General features: G+C 39.8%; 2 protein-coding genes across 2 annotated transcripts; one reads left to right on the top strand and one right to left on the bottom strand.

Annotated features, from left to right (window-relative positions):
• The first annotated feature begins 2254 nt into the window (after positions 1-2254).
• Positions 2255-9455, top strand: CCN6 (cellular communication network factor 6). The gene is made up of 5 exons (XM_035110584.2): positions 2255-2265; positions 4960-5234; positions 5851-6090; positions 7889-8082; positions 9049-9455. The coding sequence occupies exons 1-5, from the start codon at positions 2255-2257 to the stop codon at positions 9328-9330; spliced, it is 1002 nt and encodes a 333-aa protein (XP_034966475.2). The 3' UTR covers positions 9331-9455.
• A 211-nt stretch (positions 9456-9666) lies between these two features.
• On the bottom strand, positions 9667-24258 carry TUBE1 (tubulin epsilon 1). Its single transcript, XM_035109110.2, has 12 exons — positions 24017-24258; positions 23830-23903; positions 21592-21644; positions 20619-20673; positions 19114-19229; positions 17750-17871; positions 16522-16709; positions 14737-14912; positions 14062-14202; positions 13658-13798; positions 11798-11972; positions 9667-11369 (listed from the first exon to the last, which is right to left on the bottom strand). The coding sequence occupies exons 1-12, from the start codon at positions 24039-24041 to the stop codon at positions 11211-11213; spliced, it is 1425 nt and encodes a 474-aa protein (XP_034965001.1). The 5' UTR covers positions 24042-24258; the 3' UTR covers positions 9667-11210.
• Positions 24259-24872: the final 614 nt, after the last annotated feature.

The following is a 24872-nucleotide window of genomic DNA, read 5'->3' on the forward strand; positions in this document are numbered from 1 at the left end:
AAACACGTGGCTAATGTAATTTACATTGCAAATACAGTCATACCTCGGTTTAAGTATGCTTCGGTTTGAGTACTTTCAGTTTAAGTACTCCGCGGACCCGTCTGGAACAGATTAATCCACTTTCCATTGCTTTCAATGGGAAAGTTCACTTCAGGTTAAGTATGCTTCAGGTTAAGTACAGACGTCCGGAACCAATTGTGTACTTAAACCGAAGTACCACTGTACTTCCTTACTGGATTATCCCTGGATCAGGAAAATCCAAATTTAATGGAGGGAAAGTGCAGGCTGACAGGTAGGTGAGGATGATACTATGTGGGTGACACAGAGAGGCATAAAAAGGTAAAGGTCCACTGACCATTAGGTGCAGTTGTGACCGACTCTGGGGTTGCGGTGCTCATCTCGCGTTATTGGCCAAGGGAGCTGGCGTCCAGCTTCCAGGTTATGTGGCCAGCATGACAAAGCCGCTTCTGGTGAACCAGAGCAGCACACGGAAACGCCGTTTACCTTCTCGCTGTAGCGGTACCTATTTATCTACTTGCACTTTGACGTGCTTTCAAACTGCTAGGGTGGCAGGAGCTGGGACCGAGCAACGGGAGCTCACCCCGTCGCGGGGATTTGAACCGCTGACCTTCTGATCGGCAAGCCCTAGGCTCTGCGGTTTAACACACAGCGCCACAGCTTCAAATCCACATTAAACTCCCCTGGGATGAGCCCTTAATAATATTGCAGTGATGAGAATTTTGTGCCCCTAAACAGTCAGCTACCACTCTGTTGTCAACTGGAACGCCTCTATCTTGAGGCAGCCAGCTCCAGCTCATTTAGGGCATCTTAAATGTAGCAACCAGCAGCTTGCTTCAGCTAGAGAGCAATGAGCCAATGTAGCTGCTGCAGAGAACACTGGAAGCAGAAGCCTGCAGGGCACTTTATGGTTCAGTTCAGCTTTAAGCTCTTGGGAAAGAGATTAGCCTGAGGAAACTCTCAGCTATGATTTGAAGAGCAGAAATGACTCTCTGGGGTTACACTGAAAGGAGACAGGAGGGAGGAATTTATGAAAGTGCTTTGTTTTTTTCTGACATTTGTTGACAAACATTTTGCTGCACTGACACCTTTAAATATGGGTGTCTGAATCATCTTTCACAAGCCTTCCTCAAGCAGCTGCTTTCCTGAAGTCTGTAATTCACAGAGCTAAAATTAGCAAAGGGAGCTGTTTTAGGCCTTGTTCAGTCCAGTCACAGGGTGTGCTATTAGGGGTTCTTGATCACAACATTCCACAACTTATCAGTGCAAAAAACTATGGTTTGAGCTCCTCTTCACTCTCCTTCCAACCTCTATCACCCTGCCCTCTAAATTAATAACTTCCCATACATCCCCACACTTCCCAAAAGTTCCTCTTTGGTATTTTCATATCAGTGACAGCCATTTCAACCAAATGTTCCAATTCCATCTTGTTTTCTCCTGCTCCAGTGGCTTCAAGTTACAAGAAATGAGATTCCAGTTAAACTTCAGGAAGAATCGTCAGACAGTAAGAGCTGTTCGACAGACTCCCACAAGAGCTGGTGGATTCTCTTTCCTTGGAGATTTTAAAGCAAAGGTCGAATGGCCATCTGCCATGTATGATCTAGTTGAGATTCCTGTATTGCGGGGAGTTGGACTAGACTAGACAATGCACGGGGTCCCTTCAGCTGTACAATTCGATTATTCTGTGGTTTGTAGACAACCCTCATCCTACCAGTCTACTTGTTCCCTAGCTTTAATCCTGATCTCAAAGCTGCCATACCCAGTATGGACACCCCCACATCTCTTACATATTCAGACAGACACAACCTTACCCCTGAACAGTGCCTCACGATTTGCTAGATTGAAATGGGGGGGGGAGAAGAAGCAAGGGAACAATTTCATGCTTTGCATTAAAAAATAATGCTCTGAAATAAGGAAAAATATTTTAAAATATATTCCTAAACGTAATGAGCAGGCACAACTAGCCTAACTTGGAGAATAAGCCTCAGGAAAAAGAGTTATTTGAAAGATTCAGGATGAAGCTGGTTTTTTTTTTTGTGTGAGGGATTCCAAACATGAATATGTGTGTCTTTGTGAGTGTGCTGAGGGGAGAAGGTTTGCAGAGGAGAGACAGAGGAGACTTTGTGCATGGTGTTGGCTCTGACATAGCTCAGCCTGTTCGCTCTCTCTGTTTTTCATTTCTGCCTTCACAGGAACATGCAGTGGCTCCTCATCCCCACCATCCTTATAATCACTTATGCTCAACAGGTAAGTTTTCTAGAAAAAAATCCTCGTCAGAACAAAGGCTGAAACTTAAGCAAGTGAAATTAACTTAAGGGAATAAATTGTTTGTGCATAATATTGAATTGTTCCTACTTGTGGGTGATTCTTTTTTCTTTTTACATAACTTGCAGTTCTAACACAAGTCACTTGATTAGGTTATTATGAAATTATGCTTTGATAAAATTCTAAGAGCCTTTCTTTGGGAGTCTCTAGAAATTTTTATAAATTATTTTCTGCTACTACCTGTATGTTTAAAGCAAACATATTTCCCCTTTTTAGGTCCATGTTGTCTTTCATGGTACAATCTGCTTGAGTTACAAATAAATTTGTTTTTAGAAAACTGCTTTAATTTTATTAACTAAATCTAGTCATTTTTCATTGACCAATACAAATGACCAAAATTACATGGAAATGGGATTTGTAGAGTACACAAGCAGTTTCTTCCCCGTCCCCATTTTTGTATCTAGTTATTTTCCATAGTTTTATCTTTCTTCCTAGCCATAAAGTCTTTTAGGACTGATTATCTCCTTTCCACTTAGTTAAAAAAATAACATTGCAAGGTTACTATTGATTCCTATCGCAAAAAAATTGTTCAATAGTACCAGGCTTTGCTGCAAGAGATTGCTACATACCCGTGTTTCTCCGAAAATAAGACACCGTCTTATATTTATTTTTCCTCCAAAAAACACACTATGGCTTATTTTCAGGGGATGTCTTATTTTTTCCTCCTCCTCCTGCCACGGCCGGCATTGCCGCTGTGCCTATCACTATGTCTTATTTTGGGGGTATGGCTTATATTCCTTGAATGCTTAAAAATCCTGCTACGTCTTATTTTATGGCTACGTCTTATTTTTTGGAGAAACAGGGTAATTTTCAGTTCTGCACTCCACTGTTTTTACTTGGTGGGAAATGGTTAATTGGTCCTAAAAGGCTTTATGGATAGAAAGAGAAAACTGTGGAAATCAACTTGATACCGAAAAATGGGATTATTTTTTTTAAATACTTGCCTTGTATTTTGATACACTCGTGTTTTATAATGTTGATTATCATTCTGATATTTTGTATTAATTGCTTTTATGTTTATGTTAGCTGCTTTGGGATTCTCTTTGGAAGGAAAGGCAATTTATAAGTAATCAGTGAAATGAGGATAGCAGAACTGTTCAATATTAGCTGTACACTTTTTCCAGGATGGTTTGTTGTTGTTATTTAGTCGTTTAGTCGTGTCCGACTCTTCGTGACCCCCATGGACCATAGCACGCCAGGCACTCCTGTCTTCCATCGTCTCCCGCAGTTTGGTTTCCAGGATGGTTACCAGATAGTTTTAGAGTAGAGCAGAACTAGTTTTTCTAAAGATTACAGAAATTTGCACTTGGTAGAGTAGAGTGGGGAAAAATAATATTCCTATGTATGGATCATGTTCCCATAAAGATTCCTGCAGCTTGTTTTGTAGGAGTGCCAATCTGCTGAATATGCATGTACGCATGTGCTGTTTTTGAAAGAAATCCTTTGCTGGCAGACCTTCATTTTCTTTCCTCTCGTTGGATATTATTGAGGCTCTTCCAGCTATGTGCCCACTGCCCAGTTTTCAAATATTTGACCTGTGTGCGGTATGCACTGCCATTGGACGCAAGAATTTACAGGTGCTCCCTTGCGCCTCCAGAATAGCATATCCCGAGTAAGTTGCGCAACCTTCTGAGTAACGTAAATAGTGTCATCGGTTAGTGGCATGGTGCTGCACCTATGAACGTTTGCACAGGAAAGGAAAGAAAGGTTCTGAACACCTTTTCCAGCCTCCTCTCCCCAATGCTAATAACAAGCTCAGGGCCCCTGGGCTGGATCAGGGCCACAGTGGGGACACACAAACAAAGGGTGAAAGCCCTCTACCCCCATGCCAGGATCCCAATCCAAATCAGGGCCTTCCGATGCTTGTTGTTCACTTTTAAGATGTGATCTACAATTGCTAACTATGTGAACAGTTTCAGGTTTAGTTGATCCTAAATTGGCAATTGAAGAAGGAAGCTGGCTAAACATTGTTAGCCAAGCCCCACATCGAAAGCTGTTGTTGTAAGGATACCAGGATTGCACCATAGCCCTGAAGATATTTATAGTTGTATAGTTTCTGTGCCACTGTACCAACTGGGTTACAGTGCCATTTACTTGGCTCAATGGAGATGTGTGTGCATGGCGTGTCTGTAGATACCTCTGACACTTGCCTGGCTAGAATGTAGACTGCTGTACAAAGAGAGGCAGTCATACCTGACCAGACTGAATACATGCTCGACAAATGCATTGTACGTACCAGTGCTTTTTTTCTTATAAAATGTTTAGGGGTACGCTCATTTTGACTCAAGAAAATCACCATTTTATAGTTCAAATCGGGAAAACTAAATACAGTACAAAGATTCACAAAATGTTTAGGGGTACGCATCCCTTCATCCCCCCCAGAAAAAAGCACTGCATTATAAAATACCAATTAGGACAATGGTAAACAAGATTTACTTTACAAGGGAAAATATTTTGGTGTTGTATTGTACATAATTGTAGCTTGCCACGATCTCTTGCGCAAAGGGGAAATAAAAATAACAGCAGTGTGTTTGTGTGATACACACACACTTGCCATTTTTGTTGGAAGTTTTCCAGCTCTCAGGTAAGTCCACCTATATGAAAGCTTTATTGCAGGGTGCAAACCAACAGGCAGAAGCAAGGAAAGTCTAGAGAAAAATCTGCAGAGGTTCATCAACGCAGAGAGCTATGCCACTGGCCCTGCAGATGCCCAGTGGTACCAACCTGCAGTCCTGGGGTGAGCCTGGTGAAGGATGGCTGCGGATGCTGCAAGATGTGTGCCAAGCAGTCAGGGGAAGCATGTAATGAAGCTGAGGTCTGTGACCCCCACAAGGGGCTATACTGCGACTACTCTGCAGATAAGCCTAGGTATGAAAATGGAGTATGTGCATGTAAGTCCCTCATTTTTTTCTATTTTCTATCACTTGTATAGTATGGGAATAGGGAATAAAATGTAACACCATGACGTTTATTGCTTTCTTCAGTTTCACACCCATTTTCTTTCAAAGGAGATGCAACCCTAAATGATGATTAAAAAACGCATTTTCTTGATGTCAATGGGCCTTAAATTTTTAAGAAATCTATTCTTGCTGGTGTTTAACGATTTGGAAATTAAAGTATATTTCTAAATTGGACTCTGCTAACTGATAGGAACTCAGGCACCCAGCGAGCTTTGGAAAGGAATATTGTGGCATTGCCCTTTTATAGAAGTTTTTTGGAAAACAGCAAATAAGAGAATGGTTGTAGCAACTGTGATATTATATCCTGCTGTCATAGTCAATGGTTATACTACAGGAGGTGCAAAATCTTAAGCAGTCTGAATTGTGGATTTTTAAATAGTAAATTTATATATGCAAAATAAGGATATGTAATTATTTGAATACTCTAAAGGACCCATAAAAGCTAAACTCTACTGTTATTAACTAATGTTGCCTAGGACATTTGTCCATTTGTCCACTTACAGGGATCCACACAGGTTTACTTGGTTTTTTTCTTCACTATTCCCAGATATGATAGCAGTAGGTTGTGAGCTCAATGGGGTGCACTATATCAATGGCCACAACTTCCAGCCCACTCCTCTTTACAAATGTTTGTGTGTGAACGGTGCAATTGGATGTACACCTGTCTTCATCTCAAAGCCAGCACCTAATGAATGTGCAGCACTGCAGAGCAGAAAGAAATCTGGACAATCCAAATGTGTTTCAGGACAGCAGGAGCAGCAGTCAACCAGTTACAGATTAATGTCAGGTAGGCAAGGCTAGATAGATATCTCCTTCATGATAGATTTATTTTTTTAAAGAGGTGTTTCCTTATTATTTGAGGCAGATAAAGTTATTTGCATTTCCCTTTTTTAAATAGGTAACAGAATCCTATGGTACTTGTAGGGCAGCTTTATAATTGAATTTATAATTGTTAGATTGGGGTAGAGTAGGTGCTTGTCTCCTCTTGTAGGTCACTGTTGGGTTCTGGGACAGGATTGGGAAACCTTCTTTGTGTCAAGAGCCTCAGAGGTAATCTTTTGGGGGCTCTGTGTCAGAGCCAAGAGTTGTGGCTGGGCCACAACTTTAGTTCTGCCACTCCTTTTTCTCTCTTTATGCCCCTTCCCCCCTCCTGCTCCCCTCCACAAGCTGCCGGAAAGAATGGGAACAGCTTGCTTTGGAAGGACTGTCCCCCCCACCTCCTTCCCTGACTCCATATGTTTGAGCTTTCTCCATTCTTCCCTCTATCACCCCAACTGCATGAAGTTACACCGAGGGGCACATGCGGGACCCAGAATGCAAGTTCCCCACTCCTGCAATGAGGATGGGATTTCTCCCTTTGTTTTAAATGCTTATAGGCCTTCCAGATTTTTCAGCTACATTATCAATATAGTCAGAAGTACACTAGGGGTCCAAAACAAAATGACTTGTGTAACATAGAAAACCTTTTCACAAGATAGCAACACTCACTGGACGTAGAACATGCCCTGTAATGTTGCTTGCAAGATATTAGGGCAATACTAGGCAGCAACTAGAGAAAAGTTGAAAAACGCAGATTAAACAAAACAAACAGTTGCAATCTTACTTCTATGAAAATGCTGAGAACCTCCAAAACAATCCAAGCAGCTTATGATTTATACACTATTAATGCATGGTCCGCATGCTCTCACAATTAATTTCGAAAACTAAGGGTTTTTTTCTTCTGTATCTTGCCGAACAAGCTTAATTTTAATATTTTACTATCTTTCCTTCTTTCTGCGTGCACTGCCCTAGTTAACAAATCCCTGTTGTAAAAGCAATGAAATTATTTTATGTACAACAAATATATATAAACCCACAGCTTTGTAACCTTGCTTTATTTATTTCAGATCTGTGCCAGGCTTTTAAATTTGCTTCCTGCGCTGTGATTTTTAAGCTGCTGCTGCTTATTTCCCAGGTACCCTCATATATCTGCTCTGTCCTCTTAAACTGTGCACATTTCAAATCTGGTCAGTCATCCTGTAGAACTCCCATCATCAGGATTTGCTATGTGGAGATTGTAAAAAGCAGGTTTAAGATTTATAGCTATTAATGCTCTAAATCTTTGGAATGTGGGGATAAAAGCCCTCAACCCCAATCCTCTTAAAGAAAACTAATTTGATACGGAACTTTCAGCATATGTATGTTGATAAAGCCTCGCCTAGGTGCTCCATATCCACTTTAACAGGTATTTCACATAGCCAGTCTATTTTGTAAGAGCTCTTTCAGGAAAATGTCTTACTTTCTAGGGCAGACTTGAGTCATGGCATTAAGAAACAAACAAACAGCACAAGCAAGATATAAAATCAAATCTTTGGAGATTGAGGTGTTAAATGCCTATACAGTATAAGTTAATTGAACTTGTGGCAGCTATTTCTTAAAATCTAAACCCAATTTCTATAATTTAAGCAAGTAAAATACAAAAGGTGATCCTGGCATGCTTAATTCTCATGTTCCATGCTATTTTTTGGGTTGCCTTAGTAGAACTGATCTGAATTAAATGGCATTTAAAAATTTAGCTCAAGATGTAATATAATTCTGCCTTTTAGCTTTCAGAAGTGTACCGCTTGTTTTAAAGAAGAAATGCCTGGTTCAAGCAACTCCTTGGACACCTTGTTCCCGAACCTGTGGCATGGGAATATCTGACAGAGTGACTAATGAAAACAGTAAATGTGAAATAAGGAAGGAAAAGAGATTGTGCTACATTCAACCATGCCAAGCAAAATTTCCAAACAGCATAAAGGTAAACCACATTTCAGAGCACAATTTCCTCTTTAGGCTGAAAGTATTAACTGCTAGATGTATGATTTTTTAAATAACCATGGGGTGGTGGGGAGGGGAAGAGAAGTTATGGTCTTGCTGTCCAATTGTGGATTTGAAAATTAGGGAGACAGGAATAACAGATCATCTCATAGAAACTTGTGGAATGTTTTCAACATTGCACATATGGCACATAACTAGCTATAGAGAATTATTGGGCCCTTCTTTGCACCACTGGTGTTCAAGGAAGATTCTTTCAGGTCCCATCTACCCTATTCATTTAAAGCAGTACTGTATTATACCACTTAAAATATTAATTGCTTTCCTCCAATGAATCCTGGGAACTGTAGTATATTCAGGGTACCGGGCGTGGTTAAGAGACTCCCTATTCCCCTCAGCACTACAATTCCAAGAGTGATTTAACAGTCAATCTCTTCCCAGCAAACACTGTGACTTGCGGCTACTTGAGGGGGACTAGAAGTCCCTAGGAACTCTTAGAACCCTGAATATACAGAACCCAGGATTCTTTGCGCGAAAGCCTTGGCTATTAAAAGTGGAATCATGCTGCTTTAAATATATAGTCCATGTCTGTTAGCACTGGTGCTTGCTGACTGCATCCCCCAGTTGTCACATGTTTATGTTAGCCCAAATCAGGGGTCCAGAAAGTCAGGTGGTAAAGTGCTGGGATGAATCTCACAGGTCACTGATTAAATTTCCCACTCATATAGTGTCACAGTGGTCTTGAAGGTGGCAGGATAGTGAACCTGCACTGTGTAGAACTAGGTTATCAGCACTGCACAAAAACCATGCAATGCTAAACCTATATTTTAAATTTGCATGCACTGTAAGAGTGGCTAAAAACATGGCTTCAACACTGTTATTTCAATATGCATGTAATAAACTTCACTTGAACATAATAACAAGATTTTACTTTTATTTATATTTCAAGATACCTAAAGGAAAAACATGCAAACCTACATTCCAGCTTGCCAAGGCAGAGAATCTAGTATTTTCTGGATGCACAAGTACACAAAGATATAGACCAACCTTTTGTGGAATCTGCCTGGACAAGAGGTGCTGCATACCCAACAAGTCTGTAATGATTACAGTGCAGTTTGACTGTCCAAAGGAAGGCTCCTTTAAGTGGAAGTTGATGTGGATTACATCTTGTGTTTGTCAGAAGACATGCAATGAACCAGGAAACTTATTTTCTGAACTCAAACTCTTGTAAGTGGCAACACAGGAAAGAAAATGGTCAAATATTCCCATGAAAAGTTGCTCATGCAACACCACTGACAGGTAGCTGTGTTTGAAATTAAGAGGTTTTAAATGAATTCACACAGCGATCCTTTCATCAAAGACAGAGATTGCCCCTAATGTGTTTTATATTGAAAAGCAGAATGTGTGACTATTTAAATCCAGTTAAATACTGTAGCTACAAAGTATTTTCTTAAATATTTTAAAAATGCAATACTTAGATAATTTATATGGAAGTATACCAATCCCATAGAAAAATGACAGGTTTCATGCATAAAAATCCAATCAAATTAGTTACCTATACACAACTGATTCATATGGATGTTTGCCCAAAGATGCATGTACAAGCCCCACCCCAACATCCAAGTGCTCAATCCCTGATCATCTCCACACTGAACAGGTCTGCAAGGGACCTCATAAAGCCTGCATGAGATGTTCAGCTGAACATGAGTGAAAGCTCCATGAAGACCTTCCCTGTTCAGTGCAGGTATGGTTAGAAATTCAATTAGGAATGTGCAATGCATGGACATTGTGTGTCACCCCTTCACTTTTCTATAAATTTGTGCAAAAGCAATACCAATATTTCAAAGTTGTAAAGTGAACAGTATCAGACTGCATGCAAAAGTATGAATTCAAAACCCATAAAATCATTCATCCAAATAGTTTGCATGCATGTGCTTAGTGTTAACTTGTGATTAAGAAGATCACTCACCGTTGAACTCAATGGAGTTTACATCTGAATAGAAACATATAGGATTGTACTGCACCTGTGTGAAAATGTGGTGGTGTGTTGTCACCCAAAACAGTGATGGGTACCTAAACTTCAACACATGCATCTCCTCAGATAGATCAGGGTGACCGAGGGAGTGAACACAAAACAAGGATTTGGGCATTTATGTATGAGATTTACAAAGCATGACTGTATGTATCAAATTGCATATTTCTTGATGATCGATAGTGTAGTGAAACACCTTTGTTTACTGGAACCAAATCCGTTTTCTAGACAGGCAATTTTATATGGAACAGTCTTTGATATTGATCTCCCAGGTTAATATTTTCTCTTCTCTTCAACAAAAAGAACAAAATAAAGCAGCCATGCAATTTAGCAGCATTTCTGTATGCCTCTTAAAAATATTGTATCAGAGCCTGCAAATCATTAAGAATGTAAATGCTCAACTTGTGAACTGGATGATAGAACCTTTTTGTATGCCGTTTCACAGATAACTGCATTATTTAAAGTTACCGAGCTTGCTTGGAAAATCTCTATAACATATTTTTCTCTACAACATAAGCTTCAGAAGTATGTACTGAGTTTACAGTAGTAGATATATCAGGTCTTGTATTGCTGTTTAGAGCTAGTAATGTTGTTAAACTGCAGTTGGTGCTCTAGACTAGTTGATAACCAGATGTATAACAGTTTGGGGCATGTAGTAGATAAGGATTCACAGGGACAAGGCCAAATTTTATGAAATTATACATTTTATTATGTAAATATCTTGTAAATAAAATTCATTTATGACAAAATCTGATATGGTCAAATTATATTAAAAGTGTTTGTTTTCATAATCTACATATAAAAGTATCTTCAAAATAGTGCTTAAGTTAAAATTACATCGAGAGGTAGACCATAAGAAGGTATTATAATTCCTTTTACTTTTTTTGAGATATGTAATCCAGCATCTGTGCAATATGAGAAATATGTGAAACTGTCATTTAAACTGAACAGTTCCACTATCTTTTGACAATGGAATTTACTAACCCCAGCCAAAGTAAGTTCATACCAGGTTATTTTTAACTGGATTGCGTGAGCATAATTTGCTGATCTAAACTTTAACACGCACCCCGTAACAAGTGCTACATTGCTATCTTCAGTCTTGGTGGATCTATAGCAGGTTGACAGTTAGCAGCATCTAGCTGATTATAGTCTTCTATTAAATCAGACAAAGATGAGAGCGCTTCAGAGAAAGAGCACTGCTCCATCCCATCAATATGTAGGTAATGGTGAAGGTGAGCCTGCAAGAGTAGATGTTACATTAGTCATATGCTTCCAATTCCACGTGCAAAACTGGTTATAACTTTAATGTAAGGATCTGTTGTGATAATTTTTGGATTAAGGGTTAACAATAATAATAATTATAAGAATATCACGCACAATCTATCCACCATGTGTGTATTGTGGTTCGGTATGTGAGGGATTTGGCACAGGGCAGAACAGACTTCCTACTTTCGCTCTCTTTTCCTCCGGTTCATGTCCATGTGCATTTGCACCACAGCCACCCAACCATTTCTTTAACTCCAAACTGTATTATAACCCCTTCTAAGTCCAAGTGAAGCATGTGGAGAGGCTACCATTAGTGCAGCATATTTCCACATACCGACTGTAATACAAGTATAACTGAACTACCTCTATTGACAATATTACTTCTCATTATGTGACATACCTTTTTCTTGTACAGCCTTGTGAATCTTTCCTTGAGCTCTACAAAAGTAGATTTCACACAAGTGTTATTTGCTAGTGCCAACAATGAGTGGGAATGACCCACAGGTGGTACTGAACAGAGGCCAGTTTTCCATCCTTCTTGATTCCAGGAGACGAACTGAAGTGAAGGTTTCAACCTGCAATATGAAAGTATAAGACTGACATGAAGGCAAGCAGTAAAATAAAGTACAGAAAACATGAATGCTAAATGCACAATTGACTCCGCCCCCCCTGGTGTTTTCATGTGCTTTCAGCTACAGCTGTGGAACCGATCTGGCTGAATCCCAAACGTAATCGGACCAATTTCTACCAAATCTAGATTGGCTAAAGGTAGCTACAAATCATTACAGAGTGGGTTGGGTTGATCTGAATCAATCTGAACTAAAAACAGCTTCTAAGAAAGCCAGTCTTGCAATTAAATACAGGTACCCCCCCATTTTTGCGGGGGTTACGTTCCGAGGTACCGCATGCGTCATTTAAATAGCATATATTTGAAACCACTGAAAAAGCCTGCAAACACCCTGTTCTGCCCATGCCTTGCCCCTTTTTGTGATGTTTTTGGATCATGATGTATACATGTGCAGTTGTGCACATATTGAACATGCGTAAATGGGTGTGAGGGAGCTAGACTTTGCTCGTTAAGACCTCCAGCTTCCAATCCAGGATTAGAATCTCATAAACAGGCTGTCATGGGTTTGTGTCAATAGGTCTTGTGAGACAAATGTATCATAGCAAAAGCTTTGAGCAGTCACCCTGCCCTGCTACTTCACAGAAATCAGTGCCAGACTGACTGAGCTGAATTACTATACTATACTGAAATGCAGCTGAACAGGCCAAAGAGCATGAGAATTGGCAGGACTGAGCACTCAACTGTCTGTACAGTCTTCCATACACAAACACGAACATCTCTCTATGTGTGAGTATGTTTAGAAAAAGCAAACTTTAAAAGGTTGCTAGCACAAAATCCCCCTCATCTACCTGTTCAACATTTAGCAAGGAGAGGCTGTTATGCCTCCAAATTTCATGCACCTGTGACAAAAAACAAAATGGTTGTGGTTTTCTAAATACAGTGGTACCTCGACTTACGAACGACTCGACAACCGAATTTTTCGACTTATGAATCCAACATCTGGAAAAAAAACCGCGGCGGTTTCAGATAGGATTTTTCGACTTACAAATTTTTAGATAGGGTTGCTTCGACTTACGAATTTTTCCGTTTCCAATGCATTCCTATGGGAAATCGTGTTTCCAATGGCGTTTTTCGACTCACAAATTTTTCGACTTACAAAGGTGCCTTCGGAACAGATTAAATTCGTAAGTCGAGGCACCACTGTACACATGAATGGGAGTACCAAATATTTGAATTTCCAGATCCAGTCAAAATGGGTCTAGACTGATTTCTGCCAGATCAGGGCAAGATTTGGATTACCATATCCAGCCCCACGTTCAGCAATAACAAACTCACTGCACTGTTACATACACATTTTTATTAATTAAATGCTCAGTTAAATAGTATGTGATAGTGTTAATACCTATTTTCAGGCAAATATGTTGTGCTACCTTAGCATTTAAAAGCATTTATTTGATAAATTATATACATATGTACATAAATATACCTATGTGACTAATTTTTCAAGTCTCTGTAGGTTACTGAGAATTTGGTCTTTCCCCTCTCCCTCTGGATGCAGCTGTGGCTGCAGGAGTGGATCAACATAACCTTAATAAGCTCACTAAAATTTGATCCTATAAATGAACACCAACTGGGAAGATTTGCTGTATGAGCAGTTAGCAGTTAATCTTCTAATGTATGATGTTTGCAAACCTTTCAATGTTTCTACGAAGGTCTGAAATCTGCACGTTTCCTCTTACTAACAGGGCACAGGCAAGGTACAAACTGTGCTTTGGGTCAGCTCGTAACAGTTGGTGATCTTTGCTAAAAGCATCTGAAAACATTTGGTCCAACCTAAGAGAAAAAGAGAGTATCTGAGAACATGTAGCTGAGAAAACTTAGCAAATGTTAACAAAATCATAATTTGTCAGCAGAGTAATTTTAGATATGCATCAAGTAAAAATAGAACACTATTTCAGTTGAAAAGTATGTTGAAGATTTAAAAATAACAAGAGAGTACAAGATTTCTGTCACTTTATCATTTGTTACTAAACACATTCCATTTTATCTTCATGTAGTGAGCAACTATCATTCACATGTCAAACAAGGTTACCCACCTTCGAGAGGGCACATTAACATCAGCCAAAGTATACAGAGGTGTCAAGCTGGAAACAAGATAATGAAGTCGAGGAAAGGGAACCAAATTCATGCTGATTTCATTAAGATCCATATTAAGAGATCCTTCAAACCTAGCAGAGCTGTATACAGATAATGCAAGAGTTATATATAAAAAAGTTTGGACACATATATTGTAGCATACAAAATCACCCTTTTGAATATTTGTAAGTTTACACTGTGAAATGTGTTGCAATCATTTTATTGTAAAATTTACACTTTTCCAGCTTCAAGTAGGGCAAAGTCCCTTAGCAATACAGAAAGAAACAACACCCTAGGGGCTACAAGAGTATTGCTTGCTGTGTTCAGCTGCTGCTACAAGAGGTTTTCCTCTTTGTACTAGGGAAGCAGGGCTATTCATCTCTACTGTGCTCCCCTCCCACATCATACCGTAACAGTTGCACTACAAGCTTCTATTCAATTATGGGGTGGAAAAGGAACGTCTCTTAGTATGCTACAATAATGGGTGCAGGTAGACTAAACGTGAGAGAAGCTGGGTCTACCAAACAGAAATGAAAGGGGAGCATAGACATTTTACGACACAAGCTAAAGGTGACATTCATTGATTTCAGTTTTAGCAACTACTTCTTACCTAATGAAAATTTTCAGAAGCTCACCTTGTCAAGTTCAACAGTAAGTTGGCCACAATATTGTTCATAGCATCAAATGGTTTCTCCCGAGAACACTTTATTCCACCTGCACTTGAAGTTACTAAACTGGCTGGCTTTATGGTTGATCCTAACTTTCCACAGTTGGCCATCTGATTAATTTTGCTAACAATGTCAAATAAAGACTGGAAAAAGCATAGGTGAAAAAGCTGGTAAAATTTTTTGAATGCAAAGCTATCCAACTTACAACAGACACCTAGGCATGACTACTCAGAAAGCCTGCTGGATTCAATAGGGCTTACTTCAAGGTAAGTGTGTATAGGATTGCAGCTTTAATATTTTACTCAGTTGTTTCAGGTACCGGTAATTTTAAAATGAAGAATATGAAGAATAAACAAAGAAACATTGCACTTAAAACTGTAATCTAGAAAGACTTTGCACCAAAATAGATGTTTAGTGTAAGGCATAAAAGCATATTTTTTGCATGATATAATATGGTGTACATGTACAATGTATAATATTGCATAAGGCATAATTTTATTAATTACACAAAATGTAAGCATTTAGTACAATTTATACCTAAGTAATTAAGTATAATGTGAAGTTTTGATGCAACACATAATATGAGCGGTGTTTTATTGTTTAATGTTTATGTTTACTTGTTTAGTACACCGTTTGCTTAATTGTTCCATATAATTTGTTCATGTAAATTATGAACATGTTTTATCTTAAATAAATAAATATTGCAGAAAATAATAGTATGCAACTATTATTGCTCTACATAAAGTTTAAAATTTTTGTTTATTAGTTCACAATTTAACATACTGAGAATAAATGAGTCAAATTCCTATGTTTTCATCACTCGTAGTGAGGCAAAATATCAATTTGTAGGAGCAGGGTCTAAATATTAACCGAGTTGCCCAAATATGAAATTTGACTATGTTTATACCATACGCCTGATATAAGATCAAGGGAGGAAACATGTTCCAAAAAAAGTTTTTTATGACCCACCCTAGTGGATATAGCACAATACTGATCCCCAACCATGCTGTTATTTTATAATAGCAGGGAGCATTAACAGGGAAAAAAAATAAAAGGTGGCCACATCACACTCTTCTCTCTTGCACATACAGCATACACAGACACAGGTGATACATATGGGCAACTAACAATTTACGCGGGGGTTACATTCCAAGGCAGCACACGTTATAAGTGAAATCACATATTTTGAAATACCACTGAAAAAGCCTGCAAAGACCCCAGCCCACCCCTTTTTGTGATGTGTTTGGGTCACTTCTGGGTTTGGCAAGATGCCTATGTGTGTAGTCGCACATATATCACACACAGCTAAAATATTCTCTGCCTGTACATCCACCCTCTCACATGCTCTCATACCGTACTTCACATATACAAAGTCACACATACATTGCTCCTTTCTCTGCCCAACTACACCTCTCCTTCTCTCAGACCACACACATACTTCCCTCCCATCTCACAAAATCTCTCCCTCTCCTGGAGCACACCCCCTCCCACTTTCTCTCACATGGTCGACACACAGATCTATTTCTTTTGAGTCAAGACTTAAAATGTTTTTATGAAAAAAAGGACACAAACCTTTTTTCCTGCTCAATTTAAAAGCAGTAATTTAACTATTATTGACTACAAACGTCTATAATGAAGATGTCATATATGAGGTATTACTTAAAATTTACTTATTGTAAAGTTTATCATTATATGAAAAATAAATGCAAAACTGTACTTTTTGTATAACAATACGGTATTATAAATTCTTACTTCATTTTCAATTGGCAATACACAGTCTGCGTGGTCACTGAGTTCTTTCATAGCCAATACACTGTTATAAGGAGATGTAATGACATCATCCTCCTGGGAAGGATAAACTGAAGTAACAAATCTATATACTTCTGGAAATTCATCCTCAAGAAGCTTTAGTACAAATGTACCAAGACCAGATCCTGTCCCTAGAAGCAAGAATTCAAATAGTTACAACGACAAAGAGTACATGAAAAAGTCCTGTGTGGTATTCAACTTCCTTTGGATTTTCTTACGTGAGACAGGTTTTTATTTTTATTTTAAAGTTCACCAATTGAAAGTCCAGATTTGGAGATGCAAAGATTGTCTTCTACTGGAAAAATTATGAGCGCTTAAGGTAGCAGTTCACCAATATCATTCCTTTTGATAGTGAGATTGCAGTATGGACTGCAATCTCAAATGGTATCCAACATAACCCAGATTTGAAGGCAGTATTTCCTTGAGACTTTCTAATCATGACTAGCTTATTATTTTAAGCAAAAGCATTCAACATCATAAGAACTATCCAATTTACAGTATGTTACTGAGCAAATACATTATGTTGTTTTCTGTTTTTCTGATAGAAATATACTTCTTGCGGAAAGACACGTTTTTTGGTCAGATTCCAATGAAAACACATTATATTGCTCATTTAGAGACTACGAATGTATTCTGTACATTACAATGTTGTCCTCCAAAGAATCTTCTAGCATAGGGTACTATTATTCACAGATCATAGATTTCAAGGATAATCACTTGCCTATGGTCACCTAACGAGTTTATGACCCAAGTAAGATTTGCAACTGGGAGTCTGGCTGCGCAAGAACCATGCTCTTCTCATGTAAATTACAAAGATGCTGACAAAAGAGTTTTAGTGCATAACATGCCATTATGCAGCAGAGCTTTAAGATGTATTATATATTTTCTGATAAGGAGGTCCACAATTCAATCACCAGATTTCTATTGGTTATAGCTTTGATTCAGGAAACGTCTACTTGCCTGCCCCAAGCTCATTGCATAACACAGCAAACACAAGAGGTCAAAGGGAACTCTTGCTTGTGCTGGGTTGGAGACAGACAAACCCTCCTCCAAGTCTTCTAGGGAGAGGCGAGGGTCCCATCTTTGATCCTGTGCAGGGTTTTGGAGCACTAGAGGTGGTCCTTAAGGTCATGAACTCTTAAGCTTCCGTTTCACCTTTTATCATACTTACCCCCTCCCATGGAATGAATGACAAAAAAGCACTGCAGACAGTCACAATGTTCTGCAGTCTTTCTCAGCTTTTCAACAATATCTTCTCGGTATTGACACCCATAAACTTTGTGACCCACAGCCCTGTAAATAGGAAACATTTAATATGCTACTCTTCTAGTTCAACTCTTGACAATTCTAGCTTATTTAAAATGTTTTAAATTCTTCAAGTATTTTTATGCCTACACTGAGTTCCCCCCACTGAGTTTTTTAGACTTAACAGAGCAACAATGTAGAAAGTTTTACGACTTAAAAATGAAATGTAATGAAACTTAGGAGAATTTGAAAGCAGCTTCAATTATGCTGGAAATAGCAGGCTGAGCCCCATTAAAGTCAACCAGGGGAAAGGCCTTCTGGCATGTACAGGGCTGACTCAGCAGCTCTGTATCCATGGACACTCTTTGCCTCCCTAAACAAAAAGATAATGGATTCATGTTAAAAGAGCCAAGGGATGGGACGGGACAGGGGGAGAACAGTGAAACAGCATGAAACAAAATAATATACTACCAAAAGCTTTTTACCGAAAACAAAAAGATCAAGAAAATAAAGGCTATAAAGGTATAACCAAACCATACAGTGTTCAGTGTGACCAGGATAGAATTTTAAATAACTGCCTTGTCCTTTTTCTCTTGGCCTTCTGCCGCCTGGTTAAGACATTTTTATTCTAAGTGGAATTTGACCTGTCAAGCTGAGGTTTAGTGGACTGATCCTTTGTCTTAACTTGTTTTTAATCTGATGTCTATCTATTTTAGTATTTTTACTGTCAATGTATTATTATAGAATTAATTTACCTGTTCACACTTTTCCCCCTATTGACTGAATGACTTATTAGAAGTTTTTAGTACTTCTTTGTGGTCATCAAGTTTGATCTTCTGTTCAGAAACTCCCCTTTCATTATATAATCATTCAAAGGCATTTTTTAAATAAAGTTTAGATTTCTTTGACTTAAATTTCCATCTGTTTCCCTTCTTCTCTTTAGTCAGCTGTTCATATCTGTAATTAGATTACCATTTGACCTGAATGAACAACAGTAGGAGTAGAAGAATATCAACACAGTAACATGATACATCTGTTCATGGAAATTCACAAAATTGGTTTTTTAGAAAGGGTAGCTATGTAGATATAACATACTGGCAGAATAGTTACTAGTTGTGTTTTCAAGTTTTCCTAAAGGTAACAATAAAATAAAATATTAATGTGACCATTTATTCAAGAGATTGCAGGAAGTAAAAAGACAGAAATGTAGGAGTTCTGCTTTCAATTTCCATCTAATCTGTGTAAGAAATTTTTGTAGAAAGATTTGAGGGGGGGGAATTCTATCCTCACCAGTTGTTCCCTGAGCCAGAAACATCTGTTATCAGCTGCTTGCTATCAAAGACATCTCTCAATGGTCCCTGCAGAATTTCATTCACTACACCCTCTTCCATGTCAATCAGGAGAGCCTTAGGGAGCAGAACAAAAAGAATTTGGACTTAGAATGTCTGTATTTAAAAACATTACGCAAAATAAATGAAAAGAAAAAGATAAAAAACGCTTTCTTTACTTTAATTTCAGCACACCCTTGAAATAAAAAAGCAGACTTCAGAAGAATATCTCTAATTTATTTGCCTCAGGATGAAATTTAATAAAGGATCATTTCGGCAACCCTGATTTAGTGCAACTCAAGAATTAAAATGCCCATATGCAACACATAAGGAAACATGCTCTTGCTAAAAATAAACAAATTGGAATGACTCCTATTATGTCTCAGCTAATTTCCTTTTCAGAATGGTACAAAACTTTTAATATTTTCTTATTATTTATTTCAATCTTTTCTCCCCTATATCAAATGCTCTTGTGGCATATTCCACAAAACAGGTAGCAGAATAAAACATCTTAAAATCACATCCAACAATAAAATTAACTACTAGATAGACCCCACTATAATTAGCACAACCAAAATGGCAACTTGAATACCCATGTTTTTAACTTGATGCTAAGCGGCAAGGGGATGACATTCTGTAACCTGAGAGCACTACAGCAGAAACCAATACACTATTGTATATGCTTTCTAACCCCTTTCTCTTAGTTGAATTACAGGCAGCGACCATTTTGCCCGGGGGTTCCGTTCCTGACTCCAGTGTGCATCCGCAGATCACGTAAGCCCGCCCTGCCCTGCCCGTTCTGCCTTCTTCAAAAGAACATATGCCAATTGGACACGTGCAAAATGGTCGTCACCGGTATTTCCAATTTAAACAATGACATTGAAGCCAACAGTACTTTATCACTAGTTAAATGTACTTAAAATAAAATGGCACTGCTAATGGTACTTTGATGTTAACACACCACAGAATGGCATTTACTTTCCTTTACCGTGTTTGGAGAAGCAGCAATTGTGCCATTAGCTATCTGATAAAGAGCAAATTATTAAATCTAGCTTACAAACTTGCTCATCTTCTGATGAGCTTTTACTTATTTTTCTAACTGGGCTCTTTAAGTGTGGAAATGCTGGTTGGATTGAAGGGGGAAAACTGTGCATACGCAGCTCAGAAGGTTTGTGAGGCATGATGTGTGTTTCACAGCTGGATCAGTGTCAGTCTCTAAGGAACCTGCAACATTCCTATATTCCTTGTGCTTGCAATTTGTTTATTTTACTTGGTTTCTCGTTTGTTAAAATATACGTTTCTGGAAGCCATTATCTTTAGTTTACCATTTACATTTGTTTTGAAACAAATAACAAAACATATACCCAAGTGCCCACACACATAGATATAATAAAACCTAAAAATTCAGACATTTCAGAGGCATACAAAGTATAAGAATTGACAGAACCAAATATGTTTCCCCCTTACGCGTGCTTTTAAGGAATAGATTTTTCCTCTGCAGTCAGTGCTATCATCATCTGTCCTAGAAAAAAGCAAAATTAATAAAAATCAAGGACTACACCTAAGCTATCAGAGTATTACAATTTTCCCCTTTCACTGAGATTTTCACATTAAATTGAAAAGCAGAATAACAAGAACTAATATAAAGACTGTACACTTTATGAACTTCATTGCTCTTGCTCATTTTATGGAAGCCTGCCATGCAGAAGTCAATTAGGCTTTTCCTAGCCTAGTGATGGAAAAAGCATCACCTGCTTAATTTCTGCAGTTGTGTAGACAAAGGAGAACTATTAAATAAAACCTGGAATGCCTACCAATTGTAAGCAGTTATATATTTTATATCTTGGTTAAAGCAAACTGCAAAAAATGAGGGGTTAACAGTTTCATGAAGGCAAAAAGCAGATTCAGATTAAGTATAAAGCACTTTTCCTATAGTGAAACATAACAAGCAATGGTATTAAAGAAGGGCACAACATTAGTAACTCAAACTGGAGACTGATGGGCTCAGGATGTGAGGACAACACTGATCACAATCGTATTGAGGCAAGTTGATACTGCAATATGTGAATTACTCTAAAACAATGAACACCAAGCACCAAAGCCCATTCAGTACAGGTCAGACATCAGTAACTGATTATATGCTGACATGACTGGACACAAGATCCTACCCACTGACACACATGGTATCTACAAACCCCAAAGGGAAGGAGAGAAATAAAACATTTTAAGTGGGGCATAAACTGAACAAGAAATCCACAAAGTAAATGCTGGATCACTGCAATTTTATTTTTGTGACGCAGCACAAGATGCTAACTAACTTGCCTGCAGTAGTGCAAGGTATGATGAAGCAACATTTCTCTACAGATCCCAAATATTGTGTTGTTATTTATTTTAAGGACATTTTTAATAATTTAAGATTGTTCATAAAAAGAAAACTTACCTGGTATTCACATTTCTAAAGAAACTGCTTAATGCTTCATCGTAAATTCCTTTCTAAAAAAGAATCATTCAGTAAGCAAAACTTAGTGTGGCACTTGTGCTAAGACTTAAAAGTATGCATTCTTAAAACTATTTAACTCTTTTGAGATTATACATGCTCCTAATATAAAGCCTCATGTATGCCATTAACGTGCAAGTAGAGCTCAAAAACATGGAATCCACAAATTATTTCATATCTATAGTGGAAGAGTATGATTCTATATAGAGAGAAGATCCTATTGAAAAGGAAAGTTGCATCATAGTATAGCAATAGTTTTGGGTTTTCTTCAGGACGAATTCATGCTTTAATGCACATCTGGACTTAAAGGCTCTCAATATTTATTAGTAAAATTTGGAGTGAGGTTGTCCAGCCTGCTCTGGTAACCCCTCAGGCATCTGATTGACCCCTGTGAAAACAGGATGCTGGATAAGATGGCCACTGGCCTGATCCAGTAGGCTCTTATATTCTGCAAGCAGAGCAAGTGACTGGGATCAACTCATCCTAGACCAGGGGTCCCCAGACTTACCGGCGTTTGGGCCGGTTCCCACCGCGCCGATTGCGTGGCGGGCCGGAGGACGGGGGAGCGTGCGCCTGTGCGGGCCGGCGGGCGGGGGAGTGCGCGCCCGTGCGCATGCGCACGGGTGCTTGCTGGCGCGGCGGCGCGCTTCCAGGGTGGAAAAAGCGCCGAAAATCCGTTGTGCGCATGCGTATGGGCCTCCCCCAACCCAGAAGTGCACCAGAAATGACATCTTCCGGGTCGGGGGAGGCCCATACGCATGCGCACAAAGGATTTTCGGCGCTTTTTCCCCCCGGGCCATAGTTTGGGGACCCCTGTCCTAGACTCTTCTCCTCCTCTGCAAGAAAATGACAGCTTTTTCATCAGTAGTCTGGTGACCCAGGCAGGTGACCCATTTGAATGATCACGCTTGCCCTTCTTAGCTGACAAAGAGTTGACTAGTGGGGTCCAGGAAGTGGTTGCTGTTTCCTCGTTACAGTGGCCTTGAAACAGTGGCTATGCATCTCTAGAGCCTTTTGGATGAAACTGGTTTTAAACACCCATTTCAATTGGGTTTCAGGCCGTTTCGTAATGGAAATTGCCTTGATCATCCTAATGGATGATTAGTTCTTGGAGAGGGCATGTCCCTGTGATTCCCATTGGACCTATTGGCTCCTATTTAATGTTCCAACTAGTTAGCCATCCCTTCTTCCAGGATACTGCATTCCACGATGCATTCTCAGTCCTCACTGAGGCTTTTTGTTGTTGTTCCCTTCAGCTTTTTAAATAAGTGTTCTCTGTCCTTCTACACTACATGTAGTGTCCTGCCACTACCGAGAAGGCCTTCTGGCGGTTCCCTCATTGCAAGAAGTGAGGTTACAGGAAACCAGACAAAGGGCCTTCTTGGTAGTGGCACCCGCCCTGTGGAACGCCCTTCCAACAGATGTCAAGGAAATAAGCAGCTATTGCTATCCTATTTTTAAAAGACATCTGAAGGCAGCCCTGTTTAGAGAAGTTTTTAATATTTCATGCTGTATTGTTTTAATACTCGAGTGGGAGCCACCCAGAGTGGCTGGGGAGACTTCAGCCAGATGGGCGGGGTACAAATAATAAATTAATATTATTATTACAAACCTTGAGGTTCTCTTGTGCATATTCCTGTTCTATATTAATGGTGCCACTTTGGCCACACAAGTGTTAAAAGAATGGTGCTCCTGTGTGGAGATCTTGTGTTCCACATTCCAGCCATTCCCTTCGTCCTTCCAATGCCCATTCATCTTCCCACATTTCCCCCAACAGCATTCCCTGGCCACTGGGTATATTTAGTCCCTCGCCTAAAGCAGGTGAACGAAGACACGGGAATGCCAAGAACAAAGGAAATGGCAGCTATTTCTAAAAATGACTTGAGTAAGAATATGGTTTGCTTTTTTAAACAAGCAGCCATTTTAACTCGTCCACTGCGGAGTTCAGGGACAAGTAGCAGAAGAGCGCGTTAAAAAGCGCGCCAAGGGCACGCCCACAAATTCCAAACCGCGGCGGTTTAACGGACACACCTTTCAGCAGCTCCCTCAGAGGGGCGGGGCAGAGGGAGCAGTCAAGCCGGCATGCGCGTAAAACGTTCCTAACCGTTTGCATTTTACAGAGCATGCGCGAGCTGACTGGCGTTTTAATTCTCCTCCCAGTCATCAGGCGGGGCTTGTTACCTTGTTGACGGCGGCGTGTTCCCGCAGTGCCAGATCCCAGAAACGGCATCCTATCTGGTTGCCACACTGACCCACTGTGAGGTGAAAAAAACGAACAGACAGAGATCAAGCTTCCGAACAGAACAGTGTGAAAAGGGGCCATAGATGTGGAAGGGAGAAGGGGGGGGGAGAGCACGCGCGCGCTCACCCTGAACCACCACGGACTGCGTCATGTCTTCCGTCGGCGTGGATCTAGTTTGAAAGGCCGGCGAGAAGTGTAGCCCCGCCCACTAGGGACGTGCGTGTGGTGACAGTTCCCCGTGTTGTGTGTCGCAGGGAGGACTTCTGGCCGCACGTTTCGCTGCCGAGACGCGCCGCGAACGCTCTTGTTCTTGCTTTGCGCGCATGCGCCGCGCCGCAAACGGTTCCTTCACTAATAGCAGTTGTCCGTTTGCCACGCCTACTTTGGCTCGCTTTGTTCCGACCTCACGGTCGTACTTGATGCAAAGGAGGGCGAGGCTCATGTCAGAGCGGGGATTTCGGCGGGTCGGTCCCGCTAGCCTTTGTCGCCCCCTGCAGGACAACTTATTTTCATGCGGCTGCTAAAAGGTCCGGGAGTCCCCATCGCTCTCCTTTCTTATCTGCCACCATCTGGAAATGACCGTCTGGAAGCGAGTAGAAAACGCGAAGGGAAAGGATCTTGCCGTTAAGCACGTCGCGTATGAATGCAAAAGAGTAACTTTTTTTTAAAAAAGTTGGAATCAAAACGCATTTTTTGATCCTGTGTATGCATTGCAAAGTAATCTGTCCCAAATGCATGGTTCTGTTTGAACAGCGCATCCCTGCCCCTTCCATTTCATAATATTAAAACCAAATTAATAAACGCTGAAAAGGCAGACATTAGGTGACCCTCCTCCTACCATATGCTCCCACCTGGACCATGCGCTGTACAGTACTTGGTGGGCTGGTCTTTGGTATGTTGTAAAAGAGACAAGTTTGGGAACTAAATAGGAACTGCAGCAAAGTGCATCATTATTTGACCCAATTGTGCAAAGGCACACAAA

This window comes from Zootoca vivipara, chromosome 3 (genome assembly GCF_963506605.1).
Source record: "Zootoca vivipara chromosome 3, rZooViv1.1, whole genome shotgun sequence".
Lineage (NCBI taxonomy): Eukaryota > Metazoa > Chordata > Lepidosauria > Squamata > Lacertidae > Zootoca > Zootoca vivipara.

What these genes read in the sequence shown, in the direction of transcription:
- CCN6 (XM_035110584.2), top strand. An exon ending in TGAAAATGGAGTATGTGCAT is followed by an intron (nt 5,235 to 5,850) that starts GTAAGTCCCTCA and finishes CACTATTCCCAG; the next exon opens with ATATGATAGCAGTAGGTTGT. An exon ending in AATTTCCAAACAGCATAAAG is followed by an intron (nt 8,083 to 9,048) that starts GTAAACCACATT and finishes TTATATTTCAAG; the next exon opens with ATACCTAAAGGAAAAACATG.
- TUBE1 (XM_035109110.2), bottom strand. Translation starts at nt 24,041, where the DNA reads ATGACGCAGTCCGTGGTGGTTCAGG. An exon ending in CTTCGTAGAAACATTGAAAG is followed by an intron (nt 11,973 to 13,657) that starts GTTTGCAAACAT and finishes TTCATATTGCAG; the next exon opens with GTTGAAACCTTCACTTCAGT. An exon ending in CAAGGCTGTACAAGAAAAAG is followed by an intron (nt 11,370 to 11,797) that starts GTATGTCACATA and finishes CTACTCTTGCAG; the next exon opens with GCTCACCTTCACCATTACCT.